Source organism: Sphaerodactylus townsendi, linkage group LG08 (assembly GCF_021028975.2).
Source record: "Sphaerodactylus townsendi isolate TG3544 linkage group LG08, MPM_Stown_v2.3, whole genome shotgun sequence".
Taxonomy (NCBI): domain Eukaryota; kingdom Metazoa; phylum Chordata; class Lepidosauria; order Squamata; family Sphaerodactylidae; genus Sphaerodactylus; species Sphaerodactylus townsendi.
This window is the reverse complement of record NC_059432.1, coordinates 45,823,899-45,845,399: the sequence shown is the minus strand read 5'-3', so window position 1 is coordinate 45,845,399 and position 21,501 is coordinate 45,823,899. Positions and strand designations below refer to the sequence as shown.

Genomic DNA, 21,501 nt, shown 5'->3' with positions numbered 1-21,501 from the left:
AAAGCTTCATTGAGTCCATGCTACCGTGATTAGACGTAAAAACAGTTGCCCTCTGCTGATAGGCAATGACTTTCTTACTCACATCTGGCAGCTCTCAGTTTCTAAAGTCACATGGCTGATGCCACTAGTGAAGTAGCTGCTACTCCTATCCATAGTGTTATTGGCTCATGAAATTTATGCAGTACTGCTTCACTCCTCTTGTTGAGGGTGTCTTACTTAGTATTCCTTCTTATTTCAGTAATGCAATCGCAGAAGCCACACTACCCATTAGCATGTCTATTACTGAAATCCTTGGGAGACATACATGCTTTTTGCTTGTCCCACAAAATTAGTTCAAGGGTGACAAAGTTGTTCGTTCTTCTTTGATCACCATTTTACAGGACTTTAGACATGGAAAAGTAGAGCCCAGTTCCTTAGAGGTGGAGAATGCTTGGGGAGGGGATTCTCATCTTCTTCTTCTGTATCTTCAAGTTGTGCTACCTTTGGAAGAGGCAGCTGCAAAATTTTTAGCACCCTGTATAGCAACAGAGGAAATTCTTCCAGCAAGAATAGACATTTAATTGGCTGGCTTTCCTGAGTAGTCTCTCAGCCCCTTCAGACTAATTTTTCAGAGCTTTCTGAATCTATTAATCAATTTGTTCTGCTGGGCCCTCCTGTTTCACAACTAACTGAGTACAATTCATAACTCCTCCTCTGAGGAAGCTGTTGCATCAGAGGGCCTAACAATTAATTTGGCTGAATGTATCTGTGTCGGTCGCCAGCACAACATATTAGGTGATGGAGACAGACCGAAAGGGTTAGGATGAAATGACAAACAAAGAAGTATTTTTTTAAAAAAATGTATACATAGGGAAGGATGAAAAAAATTCACAAATGAGTAAAAGGCACACCAAGGGAAAGATCCTGCAATGCATTCACTCTGTAAAAACGGTCTGACTTATGGAGCTTTCAAGATCTATGTACTCTCTTTAGGAGATAAAAGAACTGGAAAATGGAGGCAATCTCCTCCTTGTTGGAGGTAGAAAGAGCAACCTATTTCCTGCCTCCTCAGATGATGGGGCATGACTGGATGCCCGTCTTATCTCAAATGGAAAACGAAGCTATATAAGTGGGAACACAGCTTGGAATCCCAGCCATAGTGACTGAGAGAGGAGGTATGAGCTGCTTTCCTTCAAAAGTGTCTCAGTGCCAAACCAGGCACCTTTTTAAGCCAACTGACAGCCACCACTGAGCCACAGATTAGACACTATGATGCAGGAAAGAAAGGAGAAAGCTAGTCATATCTGGGGACGGTTGCAATCTAGTTTTAAACGACTGGCTGATGAAAACAAAAGCAAAGTTCCCAGACAATGAATTAGAGAAGGCGGAGTAAGAGATAAAATCACAGCTACTGGCTTCTAACTAGCCAATTGTGACTGGCATCAGGAGGCCTCACCTGCTTCAATGGGATTTATACTCTAAGGCACATACTGTCCTGCAGAGTGTCATGAAGAGTAGCAATACATTAACTCTTGTTATTCTGTGACAAGTGTAAATAGGGGAAAGAGAAGATAAAATTATTCTATATTATCCATTTTACAACATTTATACTCTACGTTTTTGCACACAGAAATGTTTTAGACAACTAGTAGGCTTTCACGCCTTGGTTATAGCTTTACATGAGAGTTGGTCAGGCTATTTACTGATGATTATTTTAAGCCAGTGCTGCAGGCTGCTCTACTCAGGGATAATTCCCTAAGTTGTGAGCATCTTAAGGACAAGAGCAAGCTATGACTTAAGCCGTCTAAAGACTTGCTTGTCACCTCCACCTAGGTGATTTTGATCGTCATTCCCCCACTTCATCTCTTGGAGACTTTGCTTTCTGGTTGAGTAGAAAGTAAAAAGTAAAAACATTTCTACACAATATTCAGGGTGCGCCATCCCCCCCTGTCCTTTTCATGTTGTGTTTCCTCCCCCCCAAATATCTTAAGCAAAATTAAAACAAACAAACTATACTAGGTTTCCAAGATTCAGATTTTTTCATAGAATTCAGAGTTTGTCAGATAACAAGATCTATACATTAAATAAACAGAGAAGGAAAACGGAGGCTTACAAGACCGGCAAAGTTAGCTGGAGTGAGGAGTAGTGGGAAGAAGTAGAGAACAGAAATCTTGGGGAAAAGACACAGAAAAGCCTTTGGGCGCTCTGGGTTTCTCTCACAATTCCACTAGTTTCAGACTTACACAAACATTAACTACACGCGCTTTTTCTCAGCCGCCATGAGAACTAGAAACATGCTCCCCCCCCAAAATGAGAGCTGACATTTGGATATAAATCCAATTGGTATGAAACTGTACGCTCTGTGGAATGAGGAACACATGAAACTGCACAAATAGCCCTGAATAAATCTTCAAATAGTAATGAGTGAACAAGGCATTCTTTTTTTTTGCATCACAAGTTTTTGCCCAGTGTGCCCCATCTGAGATTTGTGTCCAGTAATAATTCTTGCAAAAGGTTAAAAATTGGAGTGCTTTTTCCCCCCACTTAGAATATTTTGCAAGATTTGCCACTGGATACATTCATCAGGACTTGCCACTTAATTCAGTCAGATGACAGTGATCTCAAGGCCAGACCAGAAAGCAAATACATATTTGGAAATTAGAAAGGCGGGGGCAGTCTGGGCAGGAAAACAGTCTAAATGGTTAATCTGCCTTCCCCTGCTGCCCCTTTTCCCTCCTGATCGCTGCCTCTTGAAACTGCTTTTGGTTAACAACAGGACTGTCAGGGGAACATTGCTCACACTGGTATGCACCATCTAGTTTAGCCCATAAACTATGGAATCACGCTCCATATTTTGGCACTCACCACAAAGCTCAAATTCAATTATTTTTACCACTTTCCAATCTAAGCCACAGGGTTCCCAGCTGAGCTAAGTTCACAAAATGCCTGGGAGACCATTGTCTAAGGTTTAGATGAAATCCAAGTATTTTTGATTTGCTTTCATACATTAATTCCTTTGCTTTCATCTATTGATTTTGTATCGCTTAAAAAAATCAATCAGGAAAGACTAGCTAAATCTGTGCTTCATGAACACATGCTGTTAGTCACTGACAGCTGTTTGCAAATACACTGTGAGCAAGGAGCCCTGCACCTGCACCAGGCAGATTGCGCGCATTAAGCTTCTCCCCTTTACCTACCTATTTTTAAAGCCTATTTAACAAGATCAGTCAATTTCTGAAACTGGGCGATGGATGTTGCCTGTCTTACTATCAAATATGCCTTGTCTGTTGCTATCAAAGAAGCTGTGGCTGCTCTCAGACATCCAAACTCTGCAAAAATCCACTGCCAGCCATGAGGGCAGTAACAATTCCTCTACCCCAGTTTAAGCCGACACACAAACAAAAAAAAAAGTCAAATTCACTATTTTAACAGGTGCTTTGGTTATCCAAACCTGGTTCCCCGTGAAAATTTCTAAAAATAAATCCATTGTCTAAAAACTTCTGATCTGCACCTTAAAGGAGGCTCCCTCCATCTGGAGGACAAATCAGCAATAGTTATTCTGAAGAAGGCCACATTTGCTAACAGGTTATCAAGTACAAAAGTCACCATCCTCGGATATCTCAGCTTCTGACCACTGTGCTCCAAACACACCACTATCACCATCAAAAGGAACTGCGGGAAACTGATGTAAGAACAAGGCAGCTTAACAGTATTTCTGTACACATTTGTCTGTCCTAGAAATTTTTGCTCTCCTGATAAAGAGGATCTTTAAATGCTTGAGGGATTGAACAGCAATTTGCTTTTATGAACTCTCATAACAGATGGGGATATATAAGAATATATAGTAAACTTCCCAATATATAAGAATAAAATTGCAGATTTTTGTGTTGGCTTATTCCATGAGGTACGGTGCACGCAACAGCCCGTCCGGGATTGCAGTCAGAGTCAAAATAATTGCTGCATCTTTGTATCAACGTACTTCCTCTGTTCATGTGTAAAGCAACACACAGGTAAGCTATCTCCCCTTCCTCTCCTTTGTCCTTGAGTTCACATTCCTCAGGCACTTTTCTCCCTAGCTTGTCTTACTACCGGAACTGAAGGTGAGCTTAGAAAAGGGGAAGATCATGAAGAGCAGAAAGAACTAAGTTCAGGGAAGGTTCTGATCTCTTCTGATGTGAGACTTTTGTGATGTGAAAAGTAGAAACTCTTCATCCCCTGGTGCAAAAGGGAGCAAGTGAATAAAACAAATGAAACTTTACCAGTGCTTCTAGGCAGGCTCAGATACACTGTTCTTTTCTGTTGAATCAACAAAAGGTTATCTATGTGCCTACTTCAGATCTCTCTTGTAGCTGGAGATTAGACCAGGAGGTACCTTATAAGCTTCCAAATATCAACCAAAACAGAGGTCACCATGTTATTGATCTAATATGGAACATCTCCAGCAGAAATCTGTTTTGGTAATGTGCTGTTAAAAGCTGGATACTTGGATTTCTCCTCTTGTATACATTCCAAAACGATAAAGCCATTTATTTTCCTTACCTTTTCATGGATTTCCTGAGTTGATTGTGCATCACAGAATGCAACAGTAGCCAAGTCCTTCAAAATTGGCATTTCCACAGTACAATCCCTTCCGTCTAGTAAAGCCACCAATGGGCGAGGATGCATAGGGCCATTCATGATTTGTGGGCGAATACCTGGAACCAAATGGAACAGAAGTGTTAAATCAGCTTAAAGCACCATTGATGAACTTGGTTTCATCTGAATCTTAGTAAAAGTCCCAGGAGATAGATACAAGTAGCTCACATTCCAAGTTATTTATTATACTTTTACCTCAATCTTAATTTGAATAGTTTAGCAATTTGCTTGGGACTCTTAGTGGTGTCCCATCTAGGCATTCATCTGATCTATTCTCACTTTTCAATGCCACTAGGTGCACCCAGACCACGTATTGGAGCCTTGTAGATAACTCTTTGCTATTAGAGGAACAACAAATGTATGCATTTATTCGCATTAATTAGATTCTGAACTCTCAGTGGAATGGCCTTTTGAGGCTGCTAAAAGAGATTTACAGAACACTAGATTGCAAAGTATAAAAGAAACTCATTCAGGAAGTGGGGAATCATGGTGATAAAGTGACACACAGGTTATATTTATCTTGGCAGACTGTTAGAACTAATGATTAAGCACACCCTCTTCTTCAAATGGGAAGAAATCTACTTTCACAACATTTTGGAACGATACAAAGCTAGTGGCTTTCAAGTACTATCTGTATCAAGATGTATCACACACACACTTTGGAAGTTTTCACTGGAAACGTTTTTGTCCCCCATGCTATAATGAAAATTGTTTTTGAAACAGAAGGCAGTTTTATAAGCAGTCTGGGAAATGGCGAGAGGGTTTGCTCGAAAGGAACAAAATAAAAACTCTTACTGGATGTGTACAAGCCCTGGCCATGCTTAAATCACCATTTGGAATCCAGCCTGAATTGTTATGCTTGGTCAAACTTTGTACCTTTACGATGAATTTTACAAACTGCTGTGAACACCACCAACCAGCACACACTTCTGAACATGCACATAAACAGCTGTGGCTCCGTGGCGCAAAAGTAAGGAACTTAACATAGCCTGAGGAATGTTTTTCTGACTCCCCTAAATTTTCACCTAATGTTCACTTAGGATTATAACTTTGATGGACTCTGCATTAGAAAATTAAAGGGTAATGGTGTTTGCACAATGGAATCCATGAATGATTTAAATTCATGGAGTAAATTATAAACACCTAACAAGGTTCAAAAGCTGTAATTCTACAGATCCTCCAAAACTTAAAACAAATACAACTAGAATTTCTTGTTCAACTGAACTGCACTGAATTCTCAGGATATTTAATCAAAGGTGGGTACAAAGAGGCATATTTAGTATCATTCGTGAAAACAACTAAAGGAAACAGGCAGCGCTTGGAGAAGACCTACATGCCAAAAATGAAAACCACTGACATGAAGCTTTTGAGAAGGCACCCCAAAACCTTACTCCGAGAAAGGAATGTTATCAAACGCAATGTTGGGGGAAAGAAGACAATATCTAAGATAGAACAACAAAATGTATTCCAACGAATAAATATGAAATTTGTGCTTCCATCTAGGCTCCTGTACGACACAGCTTTCTAGTACTACTTGCACAGCATTCATAATGTAGAAGAAATATGGATACGATAGTTTGTACAATCTATTTCACAAGTGAAGATCACCAGAGATGAGTTTGTCTAGCAGTCCACAGGAATGGCATATAGAAACTTCTGATCTGCACCTTAAAGGAGACTGAACTGTTCAACTGAAACAGAATTTTTGCAGTTGGCAACCACCACCATTTTTAATGCTCATAGATGTTCACTGACTCACATCCCACTCCCTATTTTAAATTAGATTGGTTTGAATTCATTGGCTATGAGCAGAAAGGAGAGTAGTAGCGTAGAGGTAATGAAAATGAAAAAAAAAAAGCATCAGAAAGAAGGTCTGCAATGTACCATATTGCTCCGAGTTGGTTTAAGTGAAGGCATGATTGTGCCTGGCTCTTGTCTGCAGGTTTGGTAGAAGGTACAACTTTTTTTTAGTTAATTAGATGAAATGTAACATTCAAGCAAAAGGAATGCGAAATAAAATATTTGCAAAATGAGAACAAGTACTTATCAATATTTTTTTTTTTGAACTTGTACATCTACTCAAAAGTAATGGTTCTTCCAGCATTGCATCCAGATGGGACAGCAACTGTGTCATTGTATATATATGACAGAGTGCTGAGATGATTTGGATAAGCAAAAGAAGCTTGCCCTAAGCAGATAACTAGGATTAAAGGGGGGTGGGGAAAAGAAAGCATAAAACAGCAAGGTTCACAATGCAAAGCTGAATGGCCACTCTTTCCCTGGATTAACCCTTTCCGTTTTTTAATGCAGCAATCCAACTGTGCACGGATTGGTTACTCTAGATGTACATTCTCTAGAATTCAGAATACCACTTTAACGACAGCCTTGTATTGTTTTTGTCAAAGACAAAATATGGACGCCAAGGGGAGGGGGGAATTAATCTGGAGCTCCACCAGGACAGCTTAAATTTTGTATCCATTCCTGTGCTCTTCAATGAGCTGTAATCAGAGTACGGTTCATAAGAGCAGCAGGAGAGATTTACAAAAAAACCAATGCAGTCAGGACTGGTGGCTGCTTTTCAAAACCATAACATACAGAGAGGAAGGAGTTCAAAAACTTTTCCATCATGTGAAACTTTACTACCCAATGATAAGAAGATCAAGAAAAATGCAGCCTTTTAACCCCACCACCCGAAGACAACATCAACGCTGCCTCTGCCAGCTAGGAACTGTGGTGACCTTTTGCAGGCTGGTCATGGCTAATGATCCAAATTTCTTAGACAAGGCCAAGACACTTCAATTAAAAAAAAAATAACTGTCATTTGCCAGGGATAAACATTAAAGGGAATATGGCTAAACATTTAAAGATCTTTAAAAAGAGAGGATCAATTATTTCAACTTGACAAAAACCAAAGTTTGGAAGGTGAACACAGAGAACAGGATTTCTTCCCATTTACATTTCAATTAAAAACAATGACAAAATATATTTCACAGTAAATTTCCCTTACCCAACAGCATTATTTCAACCATTTCATTCCCTCCCTTCCAAAATTACTTAGACAGATGCATAGCTATTGTTACCTAAAACTTTTAACAATATATTAATTAAAGCTCTGCAGTATATATAAGTTAGATAAATCAGATAAACCAAATAAATTGTAAGCATTATATATATAGTAAGCATTATATATAGTAATATATATATTACAGCTTACGGTCATTACCGCTCTACAGTCATTATACTATGCTGAAATATAAATCGAAGGTTACGTACAGCTTTCTAAATCACTGACTACAATTGACTCTGTTTAGGATTGCACTGTAGGGCACGTAAAAATAAAATTAAACGAATAAGCCCACATTTATGAGCTGCATTTCTGTGCAAGCTTCACTGAAAATACTGAGACAAAACTACATTAGTTTGGCTACAATCCCAAGCATATTTACCAGGAGTTCTGTATGACATGCTTCTAAGAAAAAACGCTTCATTAGTAATTCAAGGAAAAACCCTTGTTTTATAATACTATCTTTATACCGTTTCCGCAACAACTATCACAGCTGTCCAGTATATGGAGGTCCCCCCCCCCCGCTACTTCAATATTTTGAACACAGAATATTTTAAACATTCTTCATGTTATTGAGGGGGAACTCATTTCTAATAAAGAATGGAGTACGAGGAAGAAAAGAATTTAATTTTATGACTGGATTATCATCAAGGTGTTTTCAAAATTAAGATGCTGCCTTCTTTTTTTCCAGAGCTTTCCAGTATTGAGCCAGTTGTCAGAAGCATTGTTCGTTAAATATTTTCTGGCACTTCCAGCTCTCTGGAGTTGAGCCAATGTTTCAGCAGAGAGCTTTTAAGGGAGGGGGTGGGGGATAGCTCACTATGTATACTGAGAACTCCACCCCGACTCTCAAGCTGCACAGCTTGTTGCGCCCAGCTCAGTGTATAAAGTGCTTTTGTTGCTTTAAAAAAAAATAACACAAAGCCTGCTTGTCCTCTTTGGCGGTTCCTCCCCACTGCTACCCACTTGTATCTGATTCCAATGGCACCCCTGCCAAGAGAATTAGGGAGTACTCCCTGGTAAATGGCAGTCTTTGTGTGGCCGCAAGACGGCTGGTACTATCTCATTGAAACAAAAGCAGAAGAAACCATTTGCTAATTCTTATTAATCTTACTTGCCTATGTCACACTGCTTCTTTTTTCCCCTATTTTTTTCTTTTTCTTTTGTAAAGGGGTGGGGTTAAAAGTCTTCTCAGGCAGCGTATAAAAAAGTACATCAATAAGCCACCCAAGCTTTCCTCGAATTACTCCTTTGCAACAAAGGTCGCTACAGTTCTGGCAAGTCAACGGCACACTTTATTAAACAAACAGAAAAGAAAACAGGAAATCTCTCCTTGCCTTGAAAACGTTGCTTCCACATTCTTCTTCTTATGAAAAACTGCACATGGTGGTGCTGGAGGAGGAGGAGGAGGAGGAGGAGGAAGGAAAAGAGGGAGGGAGAGAGGGAGGGTATAAAATACTACACCAGTATTCTATGGGCTGACTCTGTCTCGGCTACAAGGGGATATCTTCAAACAAGCATCCCACAGCTGCAAAGTCTCCAGACAAATGTCTTTTTGAACACAGAAAGGAAAAGAAAAGCCTTTTGTCCTGCCACAGAGGAATAGTCTGAAAATGGCTAGAGAAGTTATAGTCACCTCTGGGCAGCTCCAAACTCTTTTCAAGCACTCTCCTCTAGACTTTACTACAGCTTCAACTAATCAAAGCTCTTTTCCCAGCCCTTGAATAAAATCATGTGAGTGCTGCTGGCTAACCCCCTCCCCCCCCCCAAGTACCCCCCTCAGAACCTTACATGGTGTACACCAAAGGATTGTATGCTTCGTGGACTCCCTCCCCATCAATAACAGCCTCACATATTTGTCTCATTTCCCTGGTTGTTTCAAATATATTTGATCTGTGACCTCTCCCATCATAAGTATTTCATTATTTCAAGTCAAGCATGTTCTGGGATTGCAGGGGATGTGTTCTGAGTTTACATTTTAGCCTTCAGCAACAACAACAACAAAATATGGGGCTCTGTGTGGAGCCCACCCACCTTACTACATTTCACGAGACAACTACTTCTGCCTGTGTGGCACATTTTGCGAGCGGCAACACAGATGCTCGGGTCAGCAGGCCCTTGCATGTAGAAAACAGGGCTGGGTCTAATACTTGTTGTGACATCTGTGTCAATTTGCTGATATTTTCTCTATAAAAGTAAATAAAAATTTTAACAGTATTTGAAAGGACGAGGAAGGAGTGGAAGGTTGCTGGGAACAGCAGAAGGCTGCAAACCAGATGGCAGCTTCCTACACTGGTGGCTGTGTGATTTAAAAGCTAAAGCTGAAGTGCCGGAAGACATTGGTGGAAGAAAAATGTTCTGTGGAATTTTGGTGCGACAGTTCCTGAGCATTGTCTCATCTGGATTGTGGCATCTATACTGAACCACATAGTTCCTCTGCCTCTCTATTGGACTGGTGGAAATCAGCACAGGGAGGCACACAGTTCACAGACATCTTGAAGGAATCAAGTGTATCAGAAAAAGGTGGAGGACACCCAGGGACAAGTTCTTAAAGAATCATAATCTGCAGAAGATTTCTTATCTGGGTTGTTTATTATCTTAAGCCACAGGTGTCAAACTCACGGCCCTCCAGATGTTATGGACTACAGTTCCCATCATCCCCTGCCAGCATCATGCTGGCAGGGGATGATTCCAGGGAAACTGTAACATAACATCTGAGGGCTAAGCTTCTGATTCGTATTAAGCCATGAATCCTCTTAATAAAAGCACTCTATTAGGAGTATCTCTTCTTTTGCTCTCTAGCCTCCACTCACATGATCCTCCTTACCATGCGCATTTCTTTGGAGATCATTTCTGCATAGTGCTTGAGAAAGCGGGGCACAGGAAAATGCCAAAATCTGCTCTTCACTTTGGCCGTTCTGGCAACCATGAGATCATCTGTGTCATGTTTACAAAACAGACATAGCTTGAAGTTGGTCTCATCAAGTCAGTCTTTACTTTGATATCATAGCTGCTGCTACACAGGAACAATTCCCCATGATGCACTCATTGTCACTGCAAATGCAAAGGCATTTGCAGTTGCAGCAAAACATACACACGGATGTGTTCTGCAAATACTCCTTGCACATGCCCACAACTTCCAGCCCCCTCACCTTTGCCCACTCTCTTTCTGCCAGCTTTTTAAAAAGGGGAAATATTTATATTGCTCGAGTGTTATGATGCCAGTCATATACTTACTACAGATTTTTTAAAAGGCCAAAAAAAGTCTACCAATGACAGAAGTGAGTGGGTGATGGCAGGTATAAGGAGACTGGGATGGAAAACAGGGCTGAATGTGGTTGAGGAGATCTGGAAATCTACTCCTGCCCATCAACATTGTGGGGAAATCTGCTTCAATTCTGATGTTGGATCAAGTCAGGTTCTGAAACACTGGAGTAACTTGAGTGAAAACACAGAAGGCGATGGAAGAAGAATGGCATCACTTTAGCAGACAGAACATCAAACTAGGATCTGAGAGACACAGGTTCAAATTACATCTTGCCATGGAAGTTCATTGGGTAATCTTGGGCCAGTCACTCCCAATCAGTCTACCTCATTTATAATGTCATTCTTGTGAGGATAAGATGAAGAAGCCCAAAACGAAGTGGTACACTTCAGAGATAAAGGTGAATAAAGGACTATTTGAATAAAGGACTTTATGTGATTTTACGTGGATGTTACCAAAACAACAACAACAAAATCTATTGCAGAAGGTTTGAGAGTCAGGATGGGGAAAATATCTTTCATGTGAAAGCAGCCTTTACTGTTTGGGAAGACAGTCCATACCACAACCAATGGGTCCTGGTCCATAATAGAGACCTCACCTGTCCAAGAAAAGCATCTTTGTGCCAAACAACATGGATAAGTTTAACACAAAGCACATGCAGACCAGCATAAAGAGGATAAAATATAAACAAGAAATGTGAACGTTTTAACAGTATAATTACAAATTTTTATACCACAGAATAAGTGGGATGATTCAATAAATTCATTCACAAATGGGGAAGATAATAAGGTTGCACCAGTAAGTGACGGGGGGGGGGGGGGAAGGGGGCAAAGACAGCAGGCTCACTGAAACCCTGACCCACATTGGTAGGTGAAAGGAGCACGGAAACTGCCCTCAGTCATTGGCGGGGAAGCATCTGATCTCCTGACTCCCCATCAAATTCATAGCCCTGAACAGGTGTATATTATGTGCATAGCCAGTGGTGGGATCCAAAAATTTACTAACAGGTTCCCATGGTGGTGGGATTCAAACTGTGGGGCTGGGCGGGACACGATGGGGGCATGGCCGGGCATTCCAGGGAGTCGAGGGGGGCATTCCTAAGGGCATGTGCGCAAGGACACAGCTGCTGCATGGTCCTTGAGGCGGGAAAGCAGTGCATCTTAGGCATGCGCTAGGCTGCCACGCACGCCGGTGCACCTCCTGCTAGACTGCTTCAAGTTCTGCGTGCTACTGCTGAGAGGAGGGGCGTAACTAAGGCAAAAATCACGTGGCAAAATCACCAATTAGTAACCCCCTCTTGGCACACACAAATAATTAGTAACCTACTCTTGGGAACCTGTGAGAACCTGCTCGATCCCACCTCTGCGCACAGCGCTCAAGACTCTATAACTATATCTGACAACAGTACTTTTGGGGGAGTGTTGTGGGGACCCAGAAGGCTACTAATTCATAGTAGCACTCATAGTCCAGCAGACAGAAAGACAACACAAAATACAATGTAGGTCTACTGGAATTCCCTTTGAATAGACTTGAACTAGCCTTAAATTGTAAAAAACAAAAGCCTGTGTAGTGGCAGCCAGGACTGTAACTACTCTTCAGGGTTCAAGTTGTATTTGCTAATGCAATCCAGACATTTTTGTGTCCCAGTGATCTTAATGAAAGAAATTTAAGCATGCGTTTAACTTTCCCATTGAGAAGACTTGCAATGTATAAACTATAAATGCTTAACTTCGGCAGAATTGTGCCTTGAAAATATGCATACATACAAACAACATTCTTATGCACACAAACCTCCAAAGAAATGCTAGCTTATTAGCCAGCACATGTAAATAAACACTAGTGGAGATAATAATAACAATGCCGTTTATATCCACAAATGCTGGGATATAAACAATGTTTCTGATGCGGAGTCACTGGTGCCACTCTCTGCTGTTCTCCACACTACTGAGAAGAGAAGGGTCAATAGCTGCTTATAGAGTTGTTGATCCAGGACAACATTCACATAAAAAGCCCACAGACTCCACAAATTAATATCTGGAATACAGACAGAATGATCTACAGTTCAACTTGGAAGACTTGCCATTAAATACCAACTTAGTGATATCAGTACTGTTTCTCAATCTCCATTCCCATCCACGGAATGAAAACAAGACCTATGAACAGTGTTTATACAAGGAGACTGAATAAAGATCTTTAATGCAGACTGTTCATAAAACTGGAAGAAGCTGATACACCTCAGACCACTCCTAAACGATTTCCACTGCTGTCGAAGACAAAATTTTCATTTATTTCAAGCACCAAAATGATGGTCAGTATTCTATAAACATCACCAGAAGGAAACACAGCTAATTTTATACTGTGGATAAGATAAATCTACCCTATTAATAACATACCTGAACAAATACAAAATATGCCACAGATGTGAACTGAGTTTTAAAAAATAATTGTTCACCACTTATGAAACATTGGTTTTAAAGTTTTATACTATCTGTAATGTAGGGTCACAATTCTACACAACCTCACAGTGTTACTCTAAAACTAACTGAATACTGATTTATTTATTTACAGCACTTTCAGCTCTCCTGTCTGAAAATGGACCCAAGGACATAAAGGATCTGAACTGCTTTGGGAAAGTTCTGCAAAACTATTAAACAGGGTTGCAGTATTAGTCAGTTGACTGTATGGCACTACATTATCAACAGAATGTCTGCTTGTACCCATGTAAAAATAACAGACTGCTCACCATTACTCAGTCTACATGTGGGCCGAACCAAAGTCCTACTGCTTTCTTCGACAAGTGGAGAAGGACTAAGCAAAAAATAGAGACAACCCAAAAAGTTGATGGGAATAAAATATTCCTGGAATGGGGAAAAACTGTTTCAATGTTTCAACTTCCATCCATTATGGAATATAATTAAACATACTGCCTACAGGGACTGCGACCAACCCAAAGGGGAATAAGGAATATTGAAATATTTCTGAGCTGTGCCTGAAACTAAGAAACTTCCAGTGAATATGGTCGACAGCAGTATTGAAGCAGGTATCCTTGAGACCTAGAACTACAAACCAAATATTAGAAGCAGTTCCATAACTGCAGCAACTTGTTTAATCTTCTTGAATCAGGTATAGGCCAGCATGCCCCATCCTTTTTATCCACAATTAAGAACCTGGAATGAAAACCTTATTGTTGGGATTCTGAGGTGACTTTTTAAATTGCTCCCTTTTGAAGCAGATGTAGTAATTGTGTAGATAACTCAGAAAAAGGGTTGTCCCATGTTCTAGAAAGGGGGAAAACCAGGTGGCAATTCCCTGAATCCCAAATGATAACAATTCTTAACCATTTCTAATTTTTTGATAATCTGCCCAGAAAAAGGGGGTTCCATTCAGTACAGGAGAGCTTAGTCAGAACCTCTGTCCTTGTTGGTGCTGATCCTTGGAAAGGGGAGGAGTGGTCCTGAGTCTGGATCTTATGTTTGGGAGAAGGGGAGGGATGATATTGCCTGGATGTAGGATACTGAATAGTGACTTTGTTGCTACTGAAAGGGTTGTCCTCTGTAGAAGCAAAGCGCTGCTGGCGAGAAGAAAAGTGATCACGTGAAAGTGGGCTGGTAGGCAGCACTCCCAAAGATTTGGCAGTTTTCCTGTTCAGCTTAATATCGGTCAGCAGTTCACTGGTACTTGAAATGAATAGTGTAGTACTCCAAATGGGAAGTCCTTGACTTTAGCTTTGGTCTTGAGTGGAAGGGCTGTACTACGCAGGCAAGTGTGTCTCCTCGGGTTAAGACAATGCTAAGGATCTGCAGAGGTATCTGTTGCATGTTTGCCTGCATTAACTGCTTGCTTCAAGAGTCTAACTGTTTTCAATTGAATCAAGTATACTAACACCTTAGTCTCCTCAGGGAGTATTTCCAGACTTGAGCCTGTTTTTCCCACCAAAAAACCCAGTTAATAGCTTGATAATTTGACATTCTGAAGCTCAAGGCCACTGAAGCTCAAGACAATCATTCACATCTTGCAATTTCACTCTCTTGCTTGAGAAGAAAGTGCCAAGTCAGTGAGGAGAATACTAGGGCTGGCTACGTTTCAAGATTGTTGGAGACAACCCTCCATGCTCCATACTCCGAGGTCCTATGGCACTTAGAGTTACATATACAATATTAATAGTTATAACTACCCTAGTAGTTTATAAATGTGTGTTTGGTAGAGGTGGCACATAGTAGTCAAGTGGCTTTTTGGGTTGATGGGAAATGAAAACGTGGCGTCACGGGTTGAGTATCGCTGTATTAAGTCATTGTGTATCATTTTCGTATAAATGAAAATAAGGGTATAGTGGCAAGTACAGAAGCTGAAGGGATTCTTGAATGGTCTGTAGCAAGGGGGTACCACCTTCTCTTCTTCTCCTCTTATGATTAGAGAAAATTTCTAAGCAGCAAGATATGATTTCATGTTATACTTTCATTTTCTGCTGCAGCATATAAGCTATTAAAATGTTAGTTCAAGAATGTGTCAACTTGTTTGCAATATTAATAGTATCTATTTACTACTGAGAGGGCAGGTAATTATCTTGTATGAGATCTGGCAAGACTGGCAAGGTGGACTTGCTATGTGGTCCCATTCCAGTGAGCAGAAGGGTAGGCTTTTCACAGCTATCCAGATTACCCCATGACAGGCACAAGTGACAATAATCTTATAAAATAATCAGACCCGAATTATGACCAGAATCAGATACTGGGGAAGAAATGGAAGGGACTTGGAAGGGAACTGTAGGACTGTAGAACAGCCAAATTTTTGTCACCTGGACTCCTGTTCAATAGCCAAGAATGTTATCCATCAAGTTATTCAGAATAATTTAAAGTTACTTCATAAACAAATTATAAATATTTATAAAGAAGGGAAACACACACGAGGAACAGGTATTCTACTTTGCTCCTAAAATCCCCAAGATAAATCTTTGACATTTGCAAGAATCTGAAGGTGGGAAAATACCCTAATGATACTCTTTTTTAAATGTTCTTCTGAATGCAGCTAATTTTAGCTATTTGCTCCTTGAGACTACTTGAAAAATCTAGGATAAATGGACAAAAACTGTAATACTGCACCACTGCTTATATATAAGCAATAATAACAGGATCTACGCTGTCGTGGTGAAAATTCATAATACATCATTGAATCACTTTTTAAAAGCAATCTCTTCATGATAGAAAAACACCAAAAACACAGTCCGATATGCAGTCAGGTTGTTTCTATTCCATTGAGTTCAATGAGGCATAAGCCACTTAACTGTGCACAGGACTGCACCTAAAGAAAGACCAATTTGTTAGATTGTCAGATGTGTACGCTGTTGTTTGTCAAATGATTCCATCGGTTAAATTCAGAGAAGAAAAGACAAAATACATACCATTTTTTAAGACAAGTATAATGATAAACAACTTTCTACAAGTATAGAGAGTTGATAATAGCTTTCCCAGGAAATTCTACTCTAGCATAACAATAATAAACCATGTATAATTTGAAACAGACATGAAGACCAGCAATAGAGCCATTCTGCACACACTGAATCAACATCAGTTGTACCAGCTGCATCTAAAGGCTGAAAAAGTGAGGAAGTCATTGATTTGATTTAGAAGGGATGGGGAAAGTGGACAAACAGAGGAAGGGTTCATCTCAGAAATGTGGGACGCGACGCATAAAAGCAAAAGGTACAAGCTTTGAGGAAGATAAAATTCTACAGGTGCACTTTCTTACAACATAACATCTTGGATTCCCTAGAGCAGGGGTGTGCAACCTGCGGCTCTCCAGATGTCAATGGACTACAAATCCCATCAGCCCCTGCCAGCATGGCCAATTGGCCATTCTGGCGGGGCTGATGGTAAATATAGATCCATGCTTCGACCCTTGGATTCTCTAAAGCTTTCAAGAGCCAATTGGCCATGCTGGAGGGGCTGATGGGAATTGTAGTTCATGAACATCTGGAGAGCCGCAGGTTGCACACCCCTGCCCTAGAGCTAAGGTTTCAAACCTGCGGCCCTCCAGATGTTATGGACTACAGTTCCCATTATCCCCTGCCAGCATGGCTAATTGCTCATGCAGACAGTGGATGATGGGAACTGTAGTCCATAACATCTGGAGGGCTGTGAGTTTGACACCTGTGCCCTAGAAGATTTCCATATGCTAAAGTAGTGGAAATTTCTGTGAATTCCCCTCCCACAGCAGATCTCCACTCCCACTGATAAAAATACTGTGTCTCCCAAAACATGGCCCCTTAGTTTGGCCGATAGCAACCTTACCCCTCCTCTGTCCCAATACAAATAAAACAATAATTTGAAATAATTCAATATGGCAGAAACAATGCACCATCTTTTCTCAGGGAAAGAGTGCAAATAAACACCCTCTACTAATAGCTGAACAATATCAGATGATAAAAAAGCAACCAAGCACAGGCCCACAGAAATATAAAGGGCTACTTTAGAACAATCAAGAGGCTGTCTAGTCAAATTCACACACATATCCTTGAAATCTGACATCTGCCATCAGCTACACGCTTCTTTTTAAAGCCCTGGCTCATTGTCAGCCTCAGATGTATCCTACTGATAGCATCTCCCTTTTGGGTCTCACTGCTAGCATTCTCCATCTCATTGTGAACCAAACCAACTTTCTGTCTCTGTTCTCAGGCCTCACCTGCTGACTGCTTCGTTTCACTTGCAGTACAGTGCTGAACCAATAATCTGAAGTAAAGGAAGTTCCAAAAGACCATGGTGCTTACCTAAACCAGTGAAAATACCTCATCTGTTCACATTGCTTGTGGCAACTTCTTATTTCTAGGGTATGCTCTGAAAACAAGTCCCAACATGTGTTCATGACTGGCCACACTGAGCACAGTCAGCAATAAATCTAAAACTAGCTTAAATACTTTTGTGGACCTTTTTATTTTAAGCAAGAACATCTTCCAACGATGGGAAACCAGAGAACAAGATAAATGACTATCAGTTGTAAGGATACTCCCTATAGTTTGTATTAATACCTACACTAAACTTTATAAATCATTCTTTTGATATTCATTCACATGTGCTTGTAGTCTTTGGGCAAGGGGATGTACTGAAAGTTAAGTAGTTGTCAGTCCTCAACCAAACAGCACCCACAACTTGGTCTCTTATGCAGCCACTGAAGACTATATGTTTTTTTACCTTATAATCTTGCATTCAATCACATATATCTAAATTCTTCAGAAAGCAGCAGGAATTAAGCATGTGTAACTAAGTACAGGGCTGAAGCTTTGTACTATAACACAGATTAACAATATCCTTGACAGGCTTTATCTTAATGTGTCATCGAACAAAATTAGATTTTGTCTTAAATAGAACTGGGTTATCATACTACGTAGGATTAGTTCTGTGAAGGGTGGGAGGAGAAACCATGACAGGAAACATGGATAACATAATTTACGAAAAATTATTTGCAAAAAAAAATTTCTCAGGCAGGTCTTGTATAAATGGTGTGTGTGTGTTTGTGTGTGTGTGTGTGTGTGTGTGTGTGTGAGAGAGAGAGAGAGGAACATTTTAAAAAGATATAAATTCACAAAGAGGGTCCAAATGAATCCACAAAGACATCACATAAATAGGGATGCAGGTTATAAAGACATTTTCTGACTGCAATGTTTTAACTTGAGATTGTAACCAGTATCTACAAGCACAAGTGTAAAAGCCCTTTATGAGAATGTGAACATTAACACTATTCTGTGTTTTAAGTACATCAATACTCATTCTTAGAATTCTGAGTACACTGGAGTCAACAACTATATAATATAACAGAAGTAATAATTTTCAAGGACATCCCAAGGCAAAAGCACCTTAGTTTCCACCAGGAAATTTCTATAATATTCACCCCTGGCTGGCACCGAATTATATACTCTGTGTCATATTTTCCAATATTGTGAATATTCAAGAATAATCTAATAGGCCTTCTCTCATTTCAAGACTTCATATTTTACCTCATTAAGAAAAGAGCAGAGGAGTTTACAGCTTCCTTGAAGCCCTCTGAGCTCTAGCTTTTATTTAGCGTTTGTTTATTTTTTAGAATTTCTTTATAGTAAATCCTTAAAACTAGGCTCTCTGGTATGGATCTAGCCTTAACCTAAGGATTCCACATGTACTGATAACACACGCTCTAAGGAAAATATTAATTTGGAAAATACTTCAGCCAAAAAAAAGTTCACTGGCAAACTGCACTGGAAATGTTACATAAGGGAGGAATAAAACCGCTTTTTTCATGTTCCAGCCTAGCCAGTTACAAATGCTGTAGTGGACTCTGCACATCATACAAAGCTACGCTAAACTATAACCCAGTGGTGGTGAACCTTTGGCACTCCAGATGTTATGGACTACAATTCCCATCAGCCCCTGTCAGCATGGCCAATTGTCCATGCTGGCAGGGGCTGATGGGTCCATAAGATCCATCAGTGGGGATTCACTCCCTACTCCCCTACATATGCATTTGTTGCTTACTATATAATTTGGAAGATGAAATGCATCAAAACTAGCATGGTACAGAAGTTTGAATATTCAATCGGGATCTGGGAGACCCCAGTTCAAATCCCCACTTTGCCATGAAGGTTGTTGGGTGACTTTGGGCCAGTCACACTCTTTCAGTCCAACCTACTTCACAGGGTTGCTAGAAGGGTAAAATTTAGAACTATGTATACTACCTTGAGCTCCTTGGAAGAAGGGTGGTTTTAAAATGTGGTCAGTGTCTTCCTCACCAGTGCAGTGAGTGGCTCTTTACATCTGGAGATTTGAACTGTGCCATGGGGGAAAATGCTCAACTACTTTTTTCCTGTAATAGTGGAAGCGCAAAGTGCTTTAAAAAGCTACCGTATTGGTTCTGAGCATACCACATAGCTTGAGGAGAAACTTCAGAACGCTACCAATCCTGCCCAGTAGCATGGCGTACTGGTTAAGAGTGGTAGCTTCTAATCTAAAGAACCAGTTTTAATTCCTCATTCCTTCACTTGAGTAGTGGACTCTTATCTAGTGAACTGGATTTGTTGCCCCGCTCCTATGCATGAAGACTGCTGGGTGATCTTTTTCAGGATAAAGATGACACCAGATTTGAGAATTCATTTGCCATTTCCTGGACCATATTTGTTTTAGAATGCTCTGCTTGGGTCCTAGTCAGAGGCCTACCGCCCAGAGCAGGGGTAGGGGACCTTTAACACTCAAAGAGCCATTTGGACCCGTTTTCCATGGGAAAAGAAAACACTTGGAGCCACAAATAATTTTTGACATTTAAAATAAAGATAACACTGTATATATTGGTTTTTTTTACCTTTTACTCCATTCATTCTGAGAAGCGCATGGATGCGTCCGCCCTGCTGCCTGCAGGGCGGGCAAGGATGGGGCCAGTGGCTCGGCCTCGCCGGCTGCCGGGAAAGCGCCCGCCCCACTCCAACGGGGCAGGCGAGAGGGGAAGCCCGCGGCGTGGCCCAGCCAGCCTGGCAGTTGAGGTAGCCCACCCACACACCTGCTGCACCTGCAGGGTGAAACAGAGATGGGAGGCCAGTGGCTCGGCTCGTGGAGCCGCAGTGCAAGGGCAGAAGAGCCGCATGCGGCTCTCGAGCCGCAGGTTCCCTACCCCTGGCCCAGAGGAACATGTGAGGTCACAAGTCCCCGGGCACCATGCTCTTTATCATGTGGGGAGGGGTACAAAATCGCTCCCACACCCATGTGCCCCTCCCACCCCACCAGCTGCTTAGGTGGGCAGGAACCGGTGGCATCCCTCCGCCGTTGAGGCGCTCCCCGGGCTGAGCGCCATTGGCCTCCCTGGCTGGGCACAGTTGCCCTGTCACCCCCTTCCTGCTCCGGGGAGCCCCAGCACACAGGCAAAGGAGAAGGCTCCGGCAGCTCATCCATCTTCCCAGTGCAGCGCGATGCTTAATTGAAGCCACCTGTGGGCCAGAGCTGCTGGGGGGAGTGTGGGGGGAGGAACACTGGGCTGGGGGCTCCCCTCTCCTCCTTGGGGAACTGGGGGGCACACGCACGAGGACGCACTCAGACTGACCCCTTCCCCCGGCCAAAAGGGCACCTCCTGCACAGGGATATTCTCTCTGGCGTCCCAGCCCTGCTCTCAAAGCCTCCCGCTCAGGCTGATGCAGCCCTTCCGCCTCTCCTGGGCCTGCCTCGCTGCCCCCGGGCCCACACCATTTTCTAGCAGCCCCTCTGGCGACAGCTAACAGGGAGGCCATAAGTGGGGTTGGGCAGGGGAGGTGGGGGGGGGGAAACCCTCTGGGCATCATGGGGGGGAAACTATGGTCCATGGAACTAAAGGAGAAGGCATTAATTCCAAGGGAAAGAGAGAAGGAAGAATAAGAGAATAGGTGCCATTCACAAAGTACCATGCCACAGTTTCGTATTATAACCGTATCACTGATTGTTACTGGTTCTGAGATGCAAATATTCTCAGATGTATATTTATAAATAGGTCTAATTAAAAGTCTGATTATCTTATTTGTGCAAGTGTCTTTTTTTTTACAAACAGAAAAAAGGCTGAAATGTACAAGATTAAA

The 21,501-nt window shown here is 41.4% G+C and overlaps 1 protein-coding gene across 6 annotated transcripts in view; it reads right to left on the bottom strand.

Moving 5' to 3' along the window:
- Positions 1 to 21,501, bottom strand: part of CTBP2 (C-terminal binding protein 2) — a 249,470-nt gene that overhangs the window by 32,299 nt on the left and 195,670 nt on the right. For 5 of the 6 annotated variants that reach the window (XM_048505311.1, XM_048505314.1, XM_048505312.1 and 2 more), the window contains one exon: positions 4,519 to 4,673. In XM_048505311.1, the coding sequence (XP_048361268.1) occupies positions 4,519 to 4,673 (155 nt within the window). Of the gene's footprint in view, positions 1 to 4,518; positions 4,674 to 9,015; positions 9,066 to 21,501 lie in introns of those variants that run through there. The other variant, XM_048505313.1, reaches the window with a different exon arrangement.